The following is an 18,680-nucleotide window of genomic DNA, read 5'->3' as shown; positions in this document are numbered from 1 at the left end:
GTCTTTGTTGCGTCTGTTTATTCGTGTCGCTTTAGGCATCGCATACACTTTGGGGAAAAAACCTCCACAGACGTTTCCTTGCTGGTTCGATCTTGCAAGCGCCCCAAAATAGGTTTTGCTCTTCTCTGCTTCCGGAGTTTTCTAAACAGGAGCAGGGGTGGGGCAGGGTGGGGCGGGGTGGGGTGGGGGTCCCAGCAAGGTCTGGCCTTGCGTTCCCGGCTTCCTTCTCAATGCTTCTTGATTTTTCCAAGCTCATATATGCCATAGAGCGCATAGCTAATGCCTGGAGAGACACATTCAAAAACAGGCTAAGTTAAAACCCAGTTGGTTCTCGATTTACAACCGTTGGTTTCGTGAGCTGCCACAACACTGAAAAAAGCAACCAGTCACACTTATGACGGTCGCAGCATCCCTACGGTCACGGGATCAAAACTGGGGCGCTTGGCGCAACTGACTCATATTTATGACGGTTGCAGCAACCCCAGGATCACCCGATCACCATTTGTAACCTTCCCAGCCGACTACTAACAAGTTAAGTTTACGGGGGAACCAGATTTGCTTAAGGACCGCATGAGTGGCTTAATGATGAAAGCGATTTGCTTAACAACAGTGGCCAAAAAGGTCATTCAATGGGGCAAATCTCACTTAACCATTGTCTGGCTTAGCAACAGCCTCAACTGGGGTCGTAAATCGAGGCTGACCTGTAATTTGGCCACTTTGTTCATCCGGCCGACCCCAGAGAACAATTTCCATGGGGCCTCCCTAGGCCCACCCTTGAATTGGGGGGGGGGCAGAGCAGCTGGGTTTCTATGACCGAGCTATGTGTGTTTGTGGGTCCGTGTGTACGTACGTTTCCCATAAGAGTCTGCTGTCAGTTGATGCCATTGTTGCTTTCATGTGAACCTTTGTCGCTTCACATTTTGAATTTTTGGACCCACCCCCCCGGCCCCCCCGCAACCCCTCCCCCATCTTTCAGCCCCCAAAGCCCAGATGGGGAAGGGTCGACTTCACTCACCTACGGTTCCGATGATCATGGTGACGCGATACATCACCATATCGGACATCCCCCCTTTCAGGTGCACTGGCAAATCGTTATCCGCCTGGGGTGGGAGGACGAGAGACCCCCACTTAATTCAGTGACGTCCACACCTCTTAAAAGGGCTCAGGCTGAGAAGCCCCACTTTGAGGAGGGGAGTTGTGGCTGCTCCAACTGCTCCTGGGCTGCTGAGTAGCCCCCAAAATAGACCTAGAACCAGTCTGGTCTATTGGTTAAAGCGCCAGACCAGAAACCAAGCGACAGTGAGTTCTAGTCCTGCCTTAGGCACGAAAGTCAGCTGAGTGACTTTGGGCCAATCACCAGGAGACAGGGAGTTCTAGTCCCGCCTTAGGCGTGAAAGTTGGATGGTGCGGCATCCTAAAATCATGTGATCACCACTTGCGACCTGGCCAACCAGATTCCAACAAGCAAAGTCAACGGGGGAAGCCAGATTTGCTTAACGACCGCCTGATTCACTTAACAACTCTGGCGAAAAGGATGTCAAATTGAGTGTGACTTGCTTAACAACCGTGTCACTCAGCAATGGAAATTCTGATGCAACAAGCGCAATGCCAGTGGGGGCTTTCACGGCTTGGCTGCAGGTTGTAGGTCCGTCTGCCCACACTCAGGTTGAGAGCCTGGCAGCCGCAAATGGGGTCACAAGGATTGTGGGGATGTGGCCGACGTCTCACCTGGAAGAGCTTCTGATATTCAGGGACTTTGTTTTCCATTTGCCGGCCGGAGGTGGTGAAGCATCGAAGGGACTGTAAGCGAGTCACCTGTAACCAAAATAAGATCTAATAAAGAGTTTGCCCCCCCCCAAAAAAATTCTTTTTTTTAATTTTACAAATCCATCAAGGAGAAAGAACAGAATAGAATAGAATCTGGAAGGGACCTTGGAGGTCTTCTAGTCCAGCCCCCTGCTCAGGCAGGAAACCGTATCTCATTTTTGGGCAGTCCCTCAATCTATCCCATACTATTATTAAGGGGGGGGGTGTTTGCTGGGCATGGTTTGGTGGGCGTGGCAGGGGAAGGATTCTGTAAAATCTCCATTCCCTCCCCAATCCAGGGGTAGGATACTGCAAAATCCCCACTTCCACCCGATCAGCTGGGACTTGGGAGGCAGAGAAACGATGGGGGCGGGGCCAGTCAGAATTTTTACTACGGGTTCTCCAAACTACTCAAAATTTCTGCTACCGGTTCCCCAGAACTGGTCAGAACCTGCTGAAACCCACCTCTGCCACCACCCCAATGCCTCCCCCTGCCCCAAAGACATTTGAGACAGGAAAAAGGCATCTGGGGGGGGGGCAAAGGAGGGCAGCCCCTTGAGTTAGGGGCCGTAGCAAAAAAATAAATCATTTCCTTTCCTTTCCTCTTCTCGGGTTCAAAAAAATGCGGCCAGAGGAGCAGTTTGTGACTCGATCACAACCGCCTGTGCAGTTTCTCTTCTGTCGTGGGCACAGGGGTGTGTGAAAAGTAGACCCCCCCTCCCCTCGGGTAGGTTGTGGGAAAGGAAACTAAGTTTGCAAGGAACTCACAAACCCTCCGAAAAAAGGTAGAAGGAACTTAGTTAGCTGTCAAAAGATCCAGTTGCCCCGCATGATTTTTCCCACTTCTGCTTTTTGCAAGTAAATAAGTGCAAAAGACCCTCAACCCCCTCACACCCACTGACATTTCCTGGGTGTTTTTTTCTTCCCCCGGGAGGACCAAAAAGCAGAATTGAAATGTCTTTCTTTCGATCGACCAGATGTGGCCAGCTGTCTCGCCTCCCACCAACCCAGAATCGGAGCTACAAGGGAGACCTGTTACTCCTCCAAAACGTTTGCTTGTGCGAATTGCACGGCCAAAGGGCAGAGTTTGTTGTTGTTGGCTTTTTTGCTCAACCCCTGCAATGAACTGGGTTTTTTTTGTTTTTTGCTCCCCCCCAAATTCTGCTTTTACCAGCAAGGATCTCATTTTCTCCTGGGTCTGCTTCTCTCTGCTTTGCTCTTTCGCTCGAGGTGGGCCTCGTCCTCTGCGGGGGCCTCTCCAAGGATACTACCGCTAGTGCCAAAACAGCTGACGGGGGTGGAGACAGCTGGAAGTGGCTTGACCAGATGCCAGGAGTAAGGGAAGCTGGGAAGGTCAAAATACTAGTTGCAACTGAACGTCCCGCTCCCCCCCCCACATACATCCAAAGGGGGAACAGGGGAAAGCGAGGGGGATCTTCTCCACATGGTACCAGATTTAAAGACCCCTGCCCCAAGTAATTGGCTGGGGTACAGAAGTCATGGTGCTCCACCACTGGAGGTTTTCAAGAAGAGACCGGACAGCCATTTGTCCGGAATGTCATAGGGCAGGGATGTCCAAGCTTGGCCACTTTTAAGACCTGTGGACTTCAACTCCCGGAATTCCCCACCCAGCGCAGGGGTCTCCACACGTGGCCACTTTAAGACCTGTCGAATTGGAAGTCCACAGGTCTTAAAGTGGCCAAGGTTGGACACCCTTGTTGTAGGGTCTCCTGCTTGAGCAGGGGGTTAGTCTAGATGACCTCCACGGACCCTTCCAGCTCAGTCATTCTTCAGCTTTGGAATATTTCTACAGATACTCCTCAAGTTATGACCATTCCTTTTGCAACCGTTCAAAGTTACAACAGCACTGAAACAAGTGACCGATTACCAGTCCTCGCACTTACAACTGTTGCAGTATCCCTTCTGTCCTGGGATTGCAATTGGGCACTCGGCAACCGGCATGTACTTAGGGTCACGTGACCCACCACTTGTGACCTTCCCAGTTGACCTCTGACAACCAAAGTCAATGGGGGAAGCTGGATTCGCTTAACGACCCGCATGATTCACTTAACAGCTGCATTGATTCGCTTAACAACCATGGTGTAAAATCAGGCATGTCTTTAAACGTTTTTAAGGTTGAGCAACCATGAATTGAGGGAACTATCCCTAGCATGAATGTCATGCTGACTGGGGAATTCTGGGAGTTGAAGTCCACCCATCTTCAAGTGGCCCAGGTTGAGGAATTGTGCCTCGAGCCGTCCTGGGTAACCCTGAGGTCTCCATCTACCTCTTCCACCAGCCCATCATTTCAGGAGGATGTGAGGCCTCGTGGGGGGTTGGGTGTGGGTCACAGCTGAACCCTGCTTCCTCCCCATCTGTGAAGAAGTGAAAGCAGTTGGATGTTGCTTCTTGCAGAGTAAGTTGGCTTCTGGAGTTTGGAGGGGACAGATGTGGTGGCATCAGGTACGCTACTCACTGTCCTGCTGTGTTGGGAGAGAAGCTGAACCTTGCCGACGGGGACCATCAGTGTTGGCCAGAGGTCCTCTAGCATTTTGAGTGGCACCCTCTAACTTTCCAGGAAGACTTCACCAACCAAATCTGGAATCTTCTGCGGTAGAGGTTCTACTACCAGGAACCTGTGAATTCTCATCAATTTGGCCAACTTCTCCAAGTTCTTGGAGCCAACGATTCTTCCTGAGCCTCTGAAGAACACGAGGTCTCCTGGCCTAAGGGGATGCCAGGAGATGACCAGCTCTGCTCTGACCCCCTTCTGCTTCCCTTGCAGACATGTCATTGAGCTGGGCCACGCTGGGCTTCCTCTACACCAGCTCTTTCTTGTACCTCTTGAGCTCTGAGAAGCTGTGGGAGAAGTCGGAGAAAGACTACTCCAGGTAGGCGGGACACCTTGCAAGGGGCGAGGGCTGGGGAACCCAAGGCAGAGTGATCAAGGGGTTGACTTTTCTCACAGGCTCTGTCCTTGGGAATGCCTGATCTTCGTCGAGATGTGGCCCAGCTCCTTCTGCGTGGTGAGTAGACCACCAGGTTTCCTTCCAAAGAGGAGGGCTCAACGCATCACCCTCCAAAGAGCTCATCTAGGGTTGGATTTCAACAATTAATGAACCATCAGTGGGACAGCTTTGCTCCAGGAGTTGTGGGTGCTCCATCCATTGGAAGGTTTCAGGATGAGATTGGATCACAGTTCTCACATTTTCTTAGGGAAGGGAGGGGCAAGTCAAACTGACCATCCGTTTTTGAAACGATCTTCAGATTGGACTGGGACAAGGGCTGTGTGTGTGTCGGATTTTGGGATTAACGGGTGAATCAGACAGTGTTATCAGGACAGGAAAGAGAGTATCAGTTTTATTTTTACCAATTGAAGAGAATATCTGTAGCTCAGGGCTGAACTGGGTACTCTCTGAGCTTGGTTGTTTCCTTGCAGACGTTTCGTGACCCAACTAGGGAACACCATCAGTGCTTTGGTACTTCTCTTTAGCACTGATCAGGTTACCTAATTGGGTCATGAAACGTCTGCAAGAAAGCCACAAAGGTCAGAGAGCACCAAGGAACCCACAATGTTATTTCTTTTCCTCTTTTGCTCGAAGTCTCTACCGAGCAAGTATGGCTGCGTCATGTCCGAGAAGAAGGCAAAGAACTGGACCATCCATGGATTATGGTGAGCTGCTCCCATTTGAAATGAAGCACCTGCCTTTCCTGTAACCCCAATCCCTCTTCCACCCCTGTTTCGGCCATCATGGCTCCCACCAAGGGCACCCTGGGAAATGGAGTTTCCCCAAGGGAAGCTGAGAAAGGGATTCCTACCGAACTTTGGATCGTGGCCTTCACCCTTTCCCTCCACAGGCCCAGTGACATCCAGAAATGCTGTCCCTATTGGCATCTCTTCCCTTCCGACCTGACGGTACGTAAAGGTTTCTCCTAAGGGCATCACCAGGTTCATTGTTATTGTAGTCTCGCTCTTTGCCGGGTCCTCTTATCCAATAACCCTGGATGCACGGCGCAGCTTGTTCAACAAAAGAAGATCAACTGAATGTTGGCTTAGTAGCGCAACAGGTAGACTTACTTTTCTGTCTGGATGTTGGTAAAAACATAGCATGGATGAGGATCTTACAGTCACGCTAAAGGGGAAGATATGTGTCATATAATATATGTAGGTATATGCATAATTTTATATTACAAACTATTCTGAAAATACAAGTTCCAGGTATATTAGTAAAAAAAGAAGCAGACATACTGTGAACTCCGGAATTTAAGATTTTTAAATTTTAAAAGAATTAAAATTTTATTTTACTAAGCTTTCGTCAGCCATCTGCTGACATTGTCAGAGTATTAAACTACCATTACAGAGATCTCTGCCTTTATATGCCATTAATCAATTTTTTAATAATTTTATATGTATTTATTCATTTGTCAGGTTTATGCAGTGTATATTGGAAGGGGTCAACCTTTGAAAGCTGTATGCAACGAAATTTCACTTTAATGTACATTCAGAGTGACAACAAAGTTAGACTAAGTCTGAGCTAGGATCTACAAAACAAGGGAGCGGGGTTTTTTTCCAATCTCCTGCCCCCTAATATGACATACAGAGGAGAGCATCAAAAATGATCAGAGGTCTGGAGGCTAAAACATAGAATGAACGGTTGCAGGAACTGGGGATGTCTAGTCTAATGTAAAGAAGGACTAAGGATGACATGATAGCATCTTCCAATATTTGTGGGGGCTGCCCCAAAGAGGAGGGGGTCAACCTATTCTCCAAAGCACCTGAAGGCAGGGTAAGAAACAAAGGAGGGAAGCTAATCAAGGAGAGAAACAACCTGGAATTAAGGAGATACTTCCTCACAGTGAAGACAATTAACCAGTGGAACAGCTTGCCACCAGAAGTTGTGGGTGCTTCATCACTGGAGGTTTTTTAGAAGAGATTGGACAATCATTTATCCGGAATGGGATTGGACAGGGGTGTCCAACCTTGACTGCTTTAGGACCTGTGGATTTCAACTCCCAGAATTCCCCAGCCACCATTCATTATATATATTCATTAATATATATATTCATGTATATTTTTTCTCCTTCTCACAGAACCTGGTGCCTGAATTGAACCGTCATTGGCCAACTTTCACCAATCTCAGTAACTTCCAGTTTTGGTAATCCCAGTTAGAAGGAAAGGGTGACCCTGTGGCCGCCTGGTTGATGGTGGGTGGGGTGGGGATGGGGATGGGGGGGGACAGAGGAGAAGCGATAATGGACATGGGCAGTGGTGAAATCCAATCTTTTTTTAATATTGCTTCTGTGGGCGTGGCTTGGTGGGCGTGGTGTGGCTTGGTGGGCGTGGCTTGGTGGGTGAGGCAGGGGAAGGATACTGCAAAATCTCCATTCCCTCCCCATTCCAAGGGAAGGATGCTGCAAAATCCCCATTCCCCCCCCACTCTGGGACCAGCCAGAGATGGTATTTGCCAGTTCTCCGAACTGCTCAAAATTTCCGCTACCGGTTCTCCAGAACCTGTCAGAACCTGCTGGATTTCACCCCTGGACATAGGTCCTTTCATCCAGGGTTTCTCAGCCATCCGTAGCCCCTTTAAGATGTGTGGACTTCAACTCCCAGCATGGGGAATTCTGGGAGTTGAAGTCCACACGTCTTAGAACTACGTAGCTGCTAGAAAGCTGCAGTCCTTGATTTATGACTGGAATTTCCATTGCTAAGCAAGAGACTTGTGGAGTGAATCCAATTTTGCAACCTTTTTTTGGCTACGATCGTTAAACAAATCCTGCAGTTGTTAAACGAATCATGCAGTCATTAAGTGAATCCAATCGTTCCCCCCCACCCCAATTGACTCTGATTGTCATCACGAATGACAATCACGTGAGGCCGGGACGCTGCAACCCTTTTAAAAACACGTGACTATGTGTATTTGATCATGTGATCGTGAGGGATGCAGTAACGGTTGTAAGTGTGAGGAAGGGGCGGAATGGTCACTAAACGAACGGTCGTAAGTCGAGGACTACCTCTAGAAATATCCTCCATGAACGTTTCTCTTCTTCCAGGGAGAAAGAATGGGAAAAACACGGAACTTGCGGTGGTTGCATCGAAACCCTGAATAGTCCGAAGAAATTCTTTGGGGCTGCGCTCTTCCTGCACACCAAATACAATATTGACAGGTGACCCAGAAAAAAAGGGGGTTCCAAGGGGACCCCGACTTTCACGGGAATTTGAAGCAGAAATTTAAAGTTGGCTTCTTTTAAAGGGAAAATTGTCGAGTTGCTCTGGTTATCTTGAAAATCTGGGTTAAATGATCCCGTCTGCCCTGGGGGCTCCACTTCCAGCTCCCCCATCTCTCAACCCAGAAATAATAAAGGGTGACTTAGTTGGAAATGCAGGTGGTGCAGCCTTAAAGGGCCAGATTCCCTCATCCTAGGCAGGAGAAGGTGGTTTGCTGGCTTTTAGAAGAGCAAGCTGTAAGATTGCAGCCCATCTTGGTTTGTTTAGGAAATCATGGTTATGGAAAACAGGGGTTCACAGCATACCCCCACCCTGGATGCGTACAGTCACCAGGACTCAAATTATTTTATTTTATTATGAAGTTCATTTGCTGCACATTTCCTGTGCAATGATTGCGGGCAGTTTACAATATCAAATTATGCCTTGTTCCTCCTCCGAGTTGAGCTGGACTGCACAAATTTGATTAATAAATAAGATTAAATAATAAATAAGATTAAATAAATATGATCTGGCCAAAGGGCAGGGAGATGAGGGCTCGGTTCAGCTTAACTAGGAATCTCAGCCATGAAGAGGATTAACTTGTAAAGTCCAGTTTTAAAATCTCAAATAAAGCCAAAATTATCCTGTCTTTCCATTAATTAGCTCCGTGTTGCTTCCTTTTTTTAATTGCAGGGCTTTTGAAAAGGTTGAGATTATTCCCTCCTGCCGGCAGAGTTACCAGGTACCCATTTTTTTCCTTCACTTCCCAAGAATTGAGGGTCTGCAGAATATGGCCGAAATAGCCTCTTGTTTGAATCACTTGGTCGCTAAGTGAATCCGGCTTCCCTTCTTAACGTTGCTTGTCGGAAACCGCTGGGAAAGTCGCAAATGGGGATCACATGACCTCAAAGATTTTTGCAACCAGGCTGCGTGCCAAGCTTTGATCAACTGACTATGGGGATATTGCAACAGTCCTAAGTGTGAGGACCGGTCATAAGTGTGAGGACAGGTCATAAGTCACTTTTTTTTCAGCGCTGTTGTAACTTCAGTCACTAAACCAATGTTTGTAAGTTTATAAATTTGGATGCTTGACAACTGACTCATAGTTATGACAGTCGCAGTGTCCCAGGGGTCACGTAATCCCCTTTTGCGACCGTCCGACAAGCAAAGTCAATGGGGAAACTGCCACTATGGTGGCAGCAAGATAGGCTGTAAAATGGGGCAAAGCTCAATCAGCAACTGCTGTGCTTAGCAACGGAGGTCATAAATTGAGGACTACATGTCGTCATAATGCTAGACTTATCTTTCAAATTGACCGGGTCTGGGTGGGTGGGTTTCTTAGCTGCAAAGGGGGGGGCGTTGGAGTCATCACCCCCAGAATTGCTGGGTCTCTCTTCCCCGACTCCCCCTCCCTTTCCACCCTCTCTTCTCCCCAGCTCAGCACCTTCGTGGACGCACTGGAGCCCCTCCTGGGACCCCGGTTCCAGCTGCAGTGTGTGACGGACGGGCAGGTGGGTTTGCTACCCTCCCTGCAGTGCGGGCCTCTTCCAGCGCGGCCCTCTTGACTCTTCCCTCTTTGTTCGTAGGGGCGGCAGCTGCTGGTCCAAATCAAGGTTTCCCTCTTCAGCAACTTCTCCACGGGCTGCGTGGCAGAGCCCCCCGTGGGCATCTCCCCTTACCAGCCCTGCAGGGCTCAGAGGGGGATCTTATACGTACCTCCCAGTCAGAAGGACCCCCGCCACCCCTGCCCGTGATGGTCCGAGAGAGATCAGCTGGAGGCGAGAGAGACTGGACGAAAACCCATCATCCTCAGCCGGGGTGTTTCCATCAACGGACTCCACAGACGGCCAACCATCCATTTCTTCCCTCTCCACCGAAGTCTGGAGGATTTGAAGCCTCTCCGTGGCCAACTGTGGAACCCTCACTACTAAATCCATTTGCCACACGTGGCCGGTTATAATAGCGGGTTCAAAGGAGTTCTTGAAAATGCTAGGTAGTCCTTGACCTACGACCACAGTTGAGCTCAAACTTTCTGTTGCTAAGCGAAATAGGAATATTCTTGGTGTAAGGCAATGTAGCTGCCCAGGTGGGAAAACTGCCAATCTCCCTTCACCGATTCTTTTGATTTTTCATACTTTATTGTATTTAAACATGGGGAAAAAAGGAAATCTTCCAATCCTGAAGAATATGGCAAAGGGGAGCTGCTTAGCTGAGGAAAATTAGAATAAACGGATTTAATAAACACTCTTTAACACCCTGGTGTCTTTTTTGGGGCGGGAATAATGAAAATAACTATTATCTTGATATTTTAGGTTTTTTTTTTTAAAAAAAAGTGTGCAACATTTTCAGGAAAGCTTGCAAAAAAGAATTTGGAAGTTTTTTTAAAAAAATTTGATTTATATGCCGCCCTTCTCTGGAGACTCAGGGCGGCTTACAATGCGTTAAGCGAAAGCCTTCATCCTTTTGTATATTTATACAAAGTCAGCTTATTGCCCCCACAAACTGGGTCCTCAATTTACCCACCTTAGAAAGGATGGAAGGCTGAGTCGACCTTGAGCCTGGCGAGATTCGAACCTGCAGTAATTGCAGGCAGCTGTTCTTAATAACAGGGTGCTTTAGACCACTGTACTACCAAGGCTCTTAGTTCCTACCCATCCCCCCTCTTCAGGTTCAAGAGCAGCTGGCTGGGGGATTCTGGGAGTTGGAGTCCAGCCTTTGGAGCTGCCAAGCTTGAGAAGCGCTGCAGCTCCCAGCCTCCCTGCAAAGCCAACATCGCCTGGAGCCATCCCCGATGAGACCCCCAAGAGACCCCTCTGAGGGTGCCTTTCTTAAGGGGGGGCTTCCAAGTTGCAGCCCCCCCCCATCACCTTAGGAGCAGTTTGCAAAGCGCTCCAGCCGGTGGAGGGGAGTGGGGGCTCCAATTGCAAGGCAGTGAGAGGATCCGAACTCCTGATTGGCTGGTGGGGGAGCAGAGTGGATCCCCTCCCCCCGGGAAGGAGGGGCGTGGTCAGACCTCTTCCCCAGACACGCCCCTCCAGGCCGCGCCTACTCAGGCTCCGCTCCCGCCACCTGTTGCAACCGGGCGCCCTCCGCACGCGCTGCTCCCTGGCCCGACGGGTGGCCGGGCGCCCCTCCTTCTGCCCCCCCTCCCAGTCAGCCACATCTGGCTGGGGAATTCTGGGAGTTGACGTCCCACCCAGCTTCACCTGGCTTGCCATTTTCAACGCCGCCGGTAGTGAAAATTGCAGCGTCTAAAATTGGTGCTTCTCGTCCCCTTTTGCAGGAAAAGAGGGGGGGGGGAAGGAATGGAGGGTGCAAACTGTCAGGAGGAAAGCCCTGCGCCCCCCTCCTGTCAAGGGCCGAGCCAGAGCCCCCCATCCTGGAAGGAGGAGCAGCAGCTCCAACCTTGCGCCCCGGAAAGTCTGGACTTGCCCCCGGAGGCTGCAGAGAGAGGTGGGCGCTGCTGGGTGCAAATGGGGGCTGGGAGGGGAGGGGGGGCTCCGAGGATGGGGGGTGGGTGGGTGGGCAGAGAGACCGGCAATGGGTGGGGGGGGGGCTTGAATGCAGCGCCCCCAACTTGTGGAAGCCCCACTGCAGGTGGCAACTTGCACCTTGAGGGATCAGGAAAGTTTGCAAAGTGCAGGTTCAGATAGTTTGGAATTTAAAGGAGGGAGGGGGATGTTAACAGCTGTGTGTGTGTGTGTGTGTGTGTTTGTGTGTTGCAGAGGGCTGCACACCCCAAGTTGAACATTTAAGACAGTGTTTCTGAACCTTGGCCGCTGGACGATGGGTGGACTTCAACTCCCAGAATTCCCCAGCCAGCAGAGCTGGCTGGGGAATTCTGGGAGTTGAAGTCCACCCATCGTCCAGCGGCCAAGGTTCAGAAACACTGTCTTAAGAGGAAGGAAAAGACAATGACCGCCCTGACAAAATGCACAGTGTTGGGGAGTTTTATTTATTATAGGCAGTCCTCAAATTACAACCGTTTAGTTCTTTAGTGACCGTTCCAAGTTACAACTGACAAAAAGTGAGTTGGGACCGTTTTTTCAGGGTTAACGACGGTTGCAGCCTCCCCTTGGTCACAGGATCAGAATTCAGACGCTTGGCCACTGACTCGGATTTACGACGGGTGGCAGTGTCCCAGAATGTCACGTGATCCCCTTTTGCGACAAACAAGCAAGGGGAAGCCGGATTCGCTTAACGACTGCAGTGGCAAGAACGGTTGTAAAATGGGTCAAAATTCTTTTAGCTGCCTTGCTTAGCCACAGAAATTTGGGGCTCCGTTGTGGCTGTAAGTCGAGCTCTACCTGTATGCTCAATTCCATGTGCCTTTCATTGTTAGCTGCCTCTTGAGATTTTCTCCTTGTTAGAAGCTTTGTAAAATCTGTAACACTCTTCCTCCTCCTCCTCTTCTTCCTTTTCTCCTCCTCCTCCTCTTTCTCTTCCTCCTCCTTTCTCTCCTCTTCCTCTTTCTCTTCCTTCTCCTCTTTCTCCCCTCCTCCTCTTCCTCCTCCTCTTCCCTTCTCCTCTTCCTCCTCCTCTTCCCTTCTCCTCTTCCTCGTCCTCTTTCTCCTCCTCCTCCTCCCTCCTCCTCTTTCTTCTCTTCCTCTTCCTCCTCCTCCTTCTCTTTCTCCTCCTCTTCCTCCAGCTCTTTCTCTTCCTCCTCCTTTCTCTCCTCCTCTTCTTCCTCTTCCTCCTCCTCCTCCCTTCTCCTCTTCCTCCTCTTCTTCGTCCTCTTCCTCCTCCTCCTCTTTCTCCTCCTCCTCTTCCTCTTCCTCCCCCAGTGGACTGAGCAGGTGATCCACCTTCTGGTCTTCCTTCCCCAGAATCCTTCCATCAAGACCGATGCGCAACCATCACCAAAACCGTATGTGAAATGCTTCTCGCGGAACAGCCGGCCTACCACAACTGTTTGGGCAACGTGGCAGCCTTCATCCTGGAGCGAGGTGAGCCCCGGTTTGCCCATTTGGGGTCTTCATGGCCATCTCGGCCAAAGGGTCAGCCCCACCGTAGGGTCACCCCAATGCCCGGCCAAGTTCACCTTCTCCCTTGCATGGCCCTGTGGTCTTCTCTCTTCCCTCGCAAGCAGATAGACGGTAGAATATAGAATATAGATAGACGGTCCAGAATATAGAAAATAATAGAGAATAGAATTAGAATAACCGAGTCGGAAGGGACCTTGGAGGTCATCTAGTCCAACCCCCTGCTTAGGCAGGAAACTCACTACCATTTCAGACCGATGGTTGCCCAATCTCTTCTTAAAAACTTCCAGTGTTGGAGCATTCGCAACTTCTGTTGTTCCACCGATTGATTGTTCTGTTTGTGCTTGTATGTATGAGGTGTTTTATTAGTGTTCTGTCGATGCCGTACACTAAATGAAATAAATCAAATTTTCTTTGAAGAGGTGGCCGACAGCCAGGGCCCCTGCAAAGAGACGTACGAGCTGGTGGCCCTGGGGACGGGAGACGTTTGCTCTGACGGCTGGATGGAATTTGATGGCCGGAAAGTCCACGACCTCCATGGCCTGGTGGTGGCTCGCCGAGCCCTGATGAGGTAAGGCCCCCACCCACCCCCGCTCCCTCCCCAGTAGCACCCCTGGATTTGAGGAAGGAAGAGAGAGAAGGACCCAGGCTGAGATGCCCCCCTTCTATAGCGAGTCCTCGACTTACGACAGCAATCGAGCCCAGCACTTCGGTTGCTAAGCGAGACAGAGTGAGTTCTGCCTCACTTTAGGACCTTCATGGCCACAGTTGTTGAGTGAATCCCTCTAAGGAACACGGCAGTTAAACGACTCTGGCTTCCCCATTGACTTTGGTCACAAAAGGGGATGACATGACCCCAGCACACTGCAGCCGTCATAAATACGAGTCGGTTGCCAAGCATCTGACACTGTATCCCTGGAACTGCTGCAACGGTCATACTATGAGCCACTTGCCAAGCGTCCGAATTTTAATCACGTGACCCTGGGGATGGTGCCATGGTCATAAATGTGAGAAACAGTCGTAAGTCACTTTTTCCAGCAGCATTGTAATTTTGAATGGTCACTAAACGAAGTATCTGTAGTTCTTTGATGATGCGGTTGGGCTGTTGTGGTCCCTGTTTAACGGGAGGTCCTATTGAATAACCCCCGTCCCCCCCGCCCCCCAATATGTGTTACCCCACGATTCCCCCCTTTGATTCTGCTCCATCTTCAGATATTTTTACAAGCAGCTCCTGCTGTGCTGCAGCCAGGATCCGGCCGAGTTCGAACAGGGCATCTTTTGCCGGGTGGAAGATGGGGAACACCTAAGGTTGAAGCCCCGGTGCTACCTGCACCTCTACCTGAGCCAGATGCCGCACGGAGCAGTGAAGAAACTCCAGTGAGTGTCGTGGGAACGCTGGGGCAGGGTCCGGAGCGGATCAGGGGTGGAAAAAGGGGATCGGACCAGACCGGGGTGGGTGTTGTTTACGTAGCCAGGAAATACGTCGTTCCAGTTTTTAGAAGATACGATAGAAACCGAATCTGGGACTTTGATTCTGACTCAAACGGGAGGTGAATGTAGGCCTTTCTCAGCCTTTGAGACGAGTGGATTTCAGCTCCCAGAATTCCCCAGCCAGCAGAGTCATTAAGCAGATCTGGCTTCCCTCATTGACTTGGCTTGTCCAAAGGTTGCAGTGATCCCAGGACACTGCAGTTGTCATAAGTGACATCAGTGCAGCTGACCGTGGGGATGCTGTAACGGTCATAAGTGTGAAAAACACTCGTCCCTTCCTTTTTTTAGTGCGGTTGTAACTTCGAACAGTCACTAAACGAATGGTTGTAAGTGGAGGAATGCCTGAATTTAGATCTCCGACCAAGTTGCTGCTCCAACCGGCATCTTTCCCGTGTCGGCATGAACGACGTGTCGGTTGGAACCATTCCGGCAAGCTCAGAATTTTGGGGATCAGGACATTTTTGTCGATCCAATATTTGCGCCCTCTTTTCTGCCTTTGCTTCCTCCCAGCACCCCTTTACTGAAGTCCAGCCCTTCGGTCGATCTGCACGTCAGTGTCAAAGGGCAGCTGAAGCCTGTCTCGGATTGCAGCCCCACCATGTCCACCCACGTCTACTGTGCCTCTGGCAGTGACAAGCTGACCCGCTGGACCGTCCTGGGGGTCCAAGGGGCCCTGCTCAGCCACTTCCTTCATCCCGTGTACATTACCAGCATTGTCCTAGGTGAATATCGAATACGTTAGACTGTGGTCGTAAGTTGAGGACTGTACGAAGTTGCTATGACCTGTGTTTTCTCTCTCTTGTCACCTTTGGACTTCTCCATTTTTAGCTGACCCTTATCACAGCCGCGACATTCTCTATACAGTCCTTAACGAGCGTGTGCAGCTGGGACCGGAGGATGGCTTGCCCAAACCGTATGGCCACAAGAAGATCTACCTCTTCGAAGGTCCCCCCGCGGCCCCTCTCAGCTCCCCGTCAGAATGCAGCTCGCTGAGTCTGAACTGGTGCACAGGAGACGAGATGCTGGAATGTGTGAACGGAGCTGTCGGGAAGGCCGAAAGGGAGTGAGTGGAAGGGGTTGAGGGCTGGGGGAGACCCAAGATTAGTCTGTGCTGGTTGGGTGGTTGAGTTTGATTTAGGATGATTGATTTGGGATTGAGGAGATGAACTTGGAGATTGATTTGGGATTGATTGGTGATTGACAAGACTGATTTGGAATTGACAAGACTGATTTGGAATTGACAAAATTGATTTGGGATTGACAAGATTGATTTGGGATTGACAAGACTGATTTGGGATTGACGAGATTGATTTCGAATTGACGAGATTGATTTCGGATTGACAAAATTGATTTGGGATTGATAAAATTGATTTGGAATTGATAAAATTGATTTGGAATTGATGAGATTGATTTAGGATTGATTTGAGATTGACTTCGGTTTGACTTGAATGTGGCTCATGTAGAAATCTACTCTTTACAATGGTGTTAGCCCCAACACGATCCATTGTACCCTTGGACAAACGACGATTAATACAAGCTCGGGCTTAGCATACTCCGTGAACTGAAGGCACTCTGTGACAATATTATTTTGATACCCCACTGTTAAAAATTCTGCATACCCATCACTACACAATTATTCCCTCACAGCCTAAGCCACGTTCTCCAAGGAAGTCAGGGATCTGTCATTCCAAAAATCTGCTAACTGAAGAGCCATCTGTTTGAACAGAAAACATTTACTTAATCACTTAACCCTTTAAATATTGAGGACATGGGTCTCTGTTAACAATTAAAGGCAAGATGGAGAGTTTCAATTTTCAGAATTCTACATTTCTGCCATCTCTTAGTCCAGTGTTTCTCAACCTTGGAAGCTTGAAGATGGGTGGACTTCAACTCCCAGAAGATTCTGGGAGTTGAAGTCCACCCATCTTCAAGCTACCAAGGTTGAGAAACACTGTTTTAGACCATTGTTGGCACCTCAGCAGCTTTATAATATGTGGATTTCCACTCTAAGAATTCCTTAGAATTCTGGGAATTGAAGTCCACACATCTGAAAGCTGCCAGAGTGAAGAACCACTGTCTTAGAGAGTCCAAATAGGAGGTGAATAGAGGTCTACAAGCTTCTGAGTTGCACCTTGTTTTAGATCTTTGTTTTTGTAGGCCAGGAGTTGTGAAGGATGTGGGCCAGGTATTCATAAGTTTATCTCCAATCCAATGCTTCTATCTCCGGTTTTGTTGATCCAGTGGGCCATAGGATTGGAAAAGAATGGGCTCAAGAGTTGGTTTTTGTTTTCCCTGGCTGAAAGATTCACTCCAGGTCCTCCACAACGGAGGTTTTTAAGAAGAGATTGGACAGCCATTTGTCTGAAATGGCGTAGGGTTTCCTGCTAAACGGGGTTGGACTAGAAGACCTCCAAGGTCCCTTCCGACTCTTGTTACTCTGTTTTTCCCCCCAGCATTGCAAATCCAGGAGGCGGGTCCCGACCTAGCCGGCTCTGTAAGGCCGCCATGTTGAAATCCTTCAGGAAGGTGGCCCAGGAGATGAAGAGGGAGGACCTGATGTTGCTATCCATGTATCATGAAGCCAAGGTGAACCTTTGACTCTGATCTCCATCCTTCAGGTCTCTCCACAGGAATGGTTTGATTGTGGTTTAATGCATTGTACACACAATCCCACCTTTGGTGGACTTAATTCAAGAAACTATGGTTAAGCAAATGCTTGTACAGTTTTCACCGGTCAATGTGGCCTTTTGCTTCTTGGATCAATGAAGGTGGACCCCCAAATTGAGTATCTCTTGAATGTTCCTCTTAGATTTCTGTTTTTCAACCTTGGCCACTTTAAGAGGTGTGATCTTCCTCTCCCAGAATTCCCCAGCCAGCATTTTTCTAAGATGCCTAGACTTTAATGCTGGCTGGGGAATTCTGGGAGTGGAAGTCCACACCTCTTAAAGTGGCCATTTTTGAGGAAGAGATACTCAACGTTTGCTTCTCTTTTCCTCACCCAGGTTCAAGCCACAACTTATCAGAGTGCAAAGCTCCAACTATACACCCACCTGAATGTTCGGGATTTGAGCAAGTGGCCTCAAAAGCAGCTGGCGGACACTTTTTGCAGGTAGACTGGCCTGGGCAACCAAAGATCCCTCCAGCCAACGGATAGGAGCAAGTTCCAGCGAGATCTTGTTTTCGATTTCGTTCCTCAAATTATGGGATTGTTGATGTTAGTAAGTTTCAACTCAAGACTTGTAAAACTAGCTGGTTTCAACAAGCCGGAATTACGGTGAACTACAAGTTTAGTTTCAGGCCTAATGTGCAGATAAGATGCAACTGCATTGGTGAGCAGAAACGTAGTCTGTACTCTCAGGTTTTCCTTCGGCCAGGACCCCTGAATTTACCTAGAACAGGGGTCTCCAATCTTGGCACCTTTAAGACTTGTGGACTTCAACTCCCAGAACTGCCCAGCCAGGGAAACTTCTGGGAGTTGAAGTCCACAAGTCTTAAACTTGCCAAGTCTGAAGAGCCCTGATCTAGAACTTAGATCTGTTATGTTTTGCACTGGTGTGATCTGATCTAGAACCTACCTGTTGTATTTTACACTGATGTGCAGTTAGCACATGAAAAACAACTGAGAGCCAACAAGTATGAATAAGCAGCTGCGCTTCCTTTGGAAAAATCCAGATGCTTCCAAAAAGCAAATTTTGAATGATGTTTGGAGGGGGGGAGAATGTTTTTTTTTATATCTATACAAAATATATTCACGCATATTTAACTTCTGCAGATGGAACTCTTCTATTTTTTCAGAGTTTAACGGTAGGATCCGCAAGTAGGGTTGCTTTTAAGCAAGCTATAGTCTTCTTGTTACTTTCAATTTTGCGCCTCTTGTTAAGTTTTAGAATTGCCCTTGGGGAAATTTCAATGTATGCAGATTTTTTTTTTTAAGATATGTTATTTATTGATGCTTGTTTGGAAATGTGTTTTCTCAGCTGCTGTTTTTGTAGACCAAACTTGACTGCCCACTCTCCAATTTAGAAAGTGTTGGTTTCAGACATTCTTGGTGCTTTGCTCCGAAATGCTACCCAGCACCGTGACCTTGTTGGAAGTCCTGCTAAGCCCAACTGTGATTTGTTTGGCTTTGTCTGAATACATGGTGAGACCCTCTCAGTTGTGTTTCATTCAATAAACCGTAATTAAGCAAACTG

The 18,680-nt window shown here is 48.9% G+C and overlaps 3 protein-coding genes across 3 annotated transcripts; 2 read left to right on the top strand and 1 right to left on the bottom strand.

Annotated features, from left to right (window-relative positions):
- On the bottom strand, positions 1–3,124 carry COX7A1 (cytochrome c oxidase subunit 7A1). Its single transcript, XM_034438236.2, has 4 exons — positions 2,978–3,124; positions 1,729–1,815; positions 1,016–1,100; positions 1–283 (listed from the first exon to the last, which is right to left on the bottom strand). The coding sequence occupies exons 1-4, from the start codon at positions 2,990–2,992 to the stop codon at positions 228–230; spliced, it is 243 nt and encodes an 80-aa protein (XP_034294127.1). The 5' UTR covers positions 2,993–3,124; the 3' UTR covers positions 1–227.
- A 1,372-nt stretch (positions 3,125–4,496) lies between these two features.
- Positions 4,497–10,258, top strand: LOC117677777 (ribonuclease T2-like). The gene is made up of 9 exons (XM_034438216.2): positions 4,497–4,697; positions 4,775–4,832; positions 5,409–5,479; positions 5,665–5,722; positions 6,898–6,962; positions 7,861–7,974; positions 8,708–8,756; positions 9,451–9,525; positions 9,601–10,258. The coding sequence occupies exons 1-9, from the start codon at positions 4,594–4,596 to the stop codon at positions 9,766–9,768; spliced, it is 762 nt and encodes a 253-aa protein (XP_034294107.2). The 5' UTR covers positions 4,497–4,593; the 3' UTR covers positions 9,769–10,258.
- Positions 10,259–11,057: 799 nt separating this feature from the next.
- ADAD2 (adenosine deaminase domain containing 2) lies at positions 11,058–18,677 on the top strand. Its single transcript, XM_087876488.1, has 8 exons — positions 11,058–11,467; positions 12,841–12,960; positions 13,417–13,567; positions 14,209–14,373; positions 14,998–15,209; positions 15,316–15,550; positions 16,941–17,073; positions 17,490–18,677. Exons 1-8 carry the CDS (start codon positions 11,320–11,322, stop codon positions 17,598–17,600), a joined length of 1,275 nt encoding a protein of 424 aa, XP_087732614.1. The 5' UTR covers positions 11,058–11,319; the 3' UTR covers positions 17,601–18,677.
- The last annotated feature ends 3 nt before the right edge of the window (positions 18,678–18,680 follow it).

The sequence above is a fragment of the Pantherophis guttatus genome, chromosome 10, assembly GCF_059756535.1.
Source record: "Pantherophis guttatus breed Tessera chromosome 10, ASM5975653v1, whole genome shotgun sequence".
In the NCBI taxonomy this organism is placed as follows: Eukaryota; Metazoa; Chordata; class Lepidosauria; order Squamata; family Colubridae; genus Pantherophis; species Pantherophis guttatus.
This window is presented reverse-complemented; position numbering and strand designations above follow the sequence as displayed.

What these genes read in the sequence shown, in the direction of transcription:
- COX7A1 (XM_034438236.2), bottom strand. An exon ending in AATATCAGAAGCTCTTCCAG is followed by an intron (nt 1,101 to 1,728) that starts GTGAGACGTCGG and finishes CTCCCACCCCAG; the next exon opens with GCGGATAACGATTTGCCAGT. An exon ending in CATGATCATCGGAACCGTAG is followed by an intron (nt 284 to 1,015) that starts GTGAGTGAAGTC and finishes GTGTCTCTCCAG; the next exon opens with GCATTAGCTATGCGCTCTAT.
- LOC117677777 (XM_034438216.2), top strand. Translation starts at nt 4,594, where the DNA reads ATGTCATTGAGCTGGGCCACGCTGGGCTTCCTCTACACCAGCTCTTTC. An exon ending in GGCCCAGCTCCTTCTGCGTG is followed by an intron (nt 4,833 to 5,408) that starts GTGAGTAGACCA and finishes TTTTGCTCGAAG; the next exon opens with TCTCTACCGAGCAAGTATGG. An exon ending in TCTTCCCTTCCGACCTGACG is followed by an intron (nt 5,723 to 6,897) that starts GTACGTAAAGGT and finishes TCCTTCTCACAG; the next exon opens with AACCTGGTGCCTGAATTGAA.
- ADAD2 (XM_087876488.1), top strand. Translation starts at nt 11,320, where the DNA reads ATGGAGGGTGCAAACTGTCAGGAGGAAAGCCCTGCGCCCCCCTCCTGT. An exon ending in GTCGGGAAGGCCGAAAGGGA is followed by an intron (nt 15,551 to 16,940) that starts GTGAGTGGAAGG and finishes TTTTCCCCCCAG; the next exon opens with CATTGCAAATCCAGGAGGCG. An exon ending in CCATGTATCATGAAGCCAAG is followed by an intron (nt 17,074 to 17,489) that starts GTGAACCTTTGA and finishes TTCCTCACCCAG; the next exon opens with GTTCAAGCCACAACTTATCA.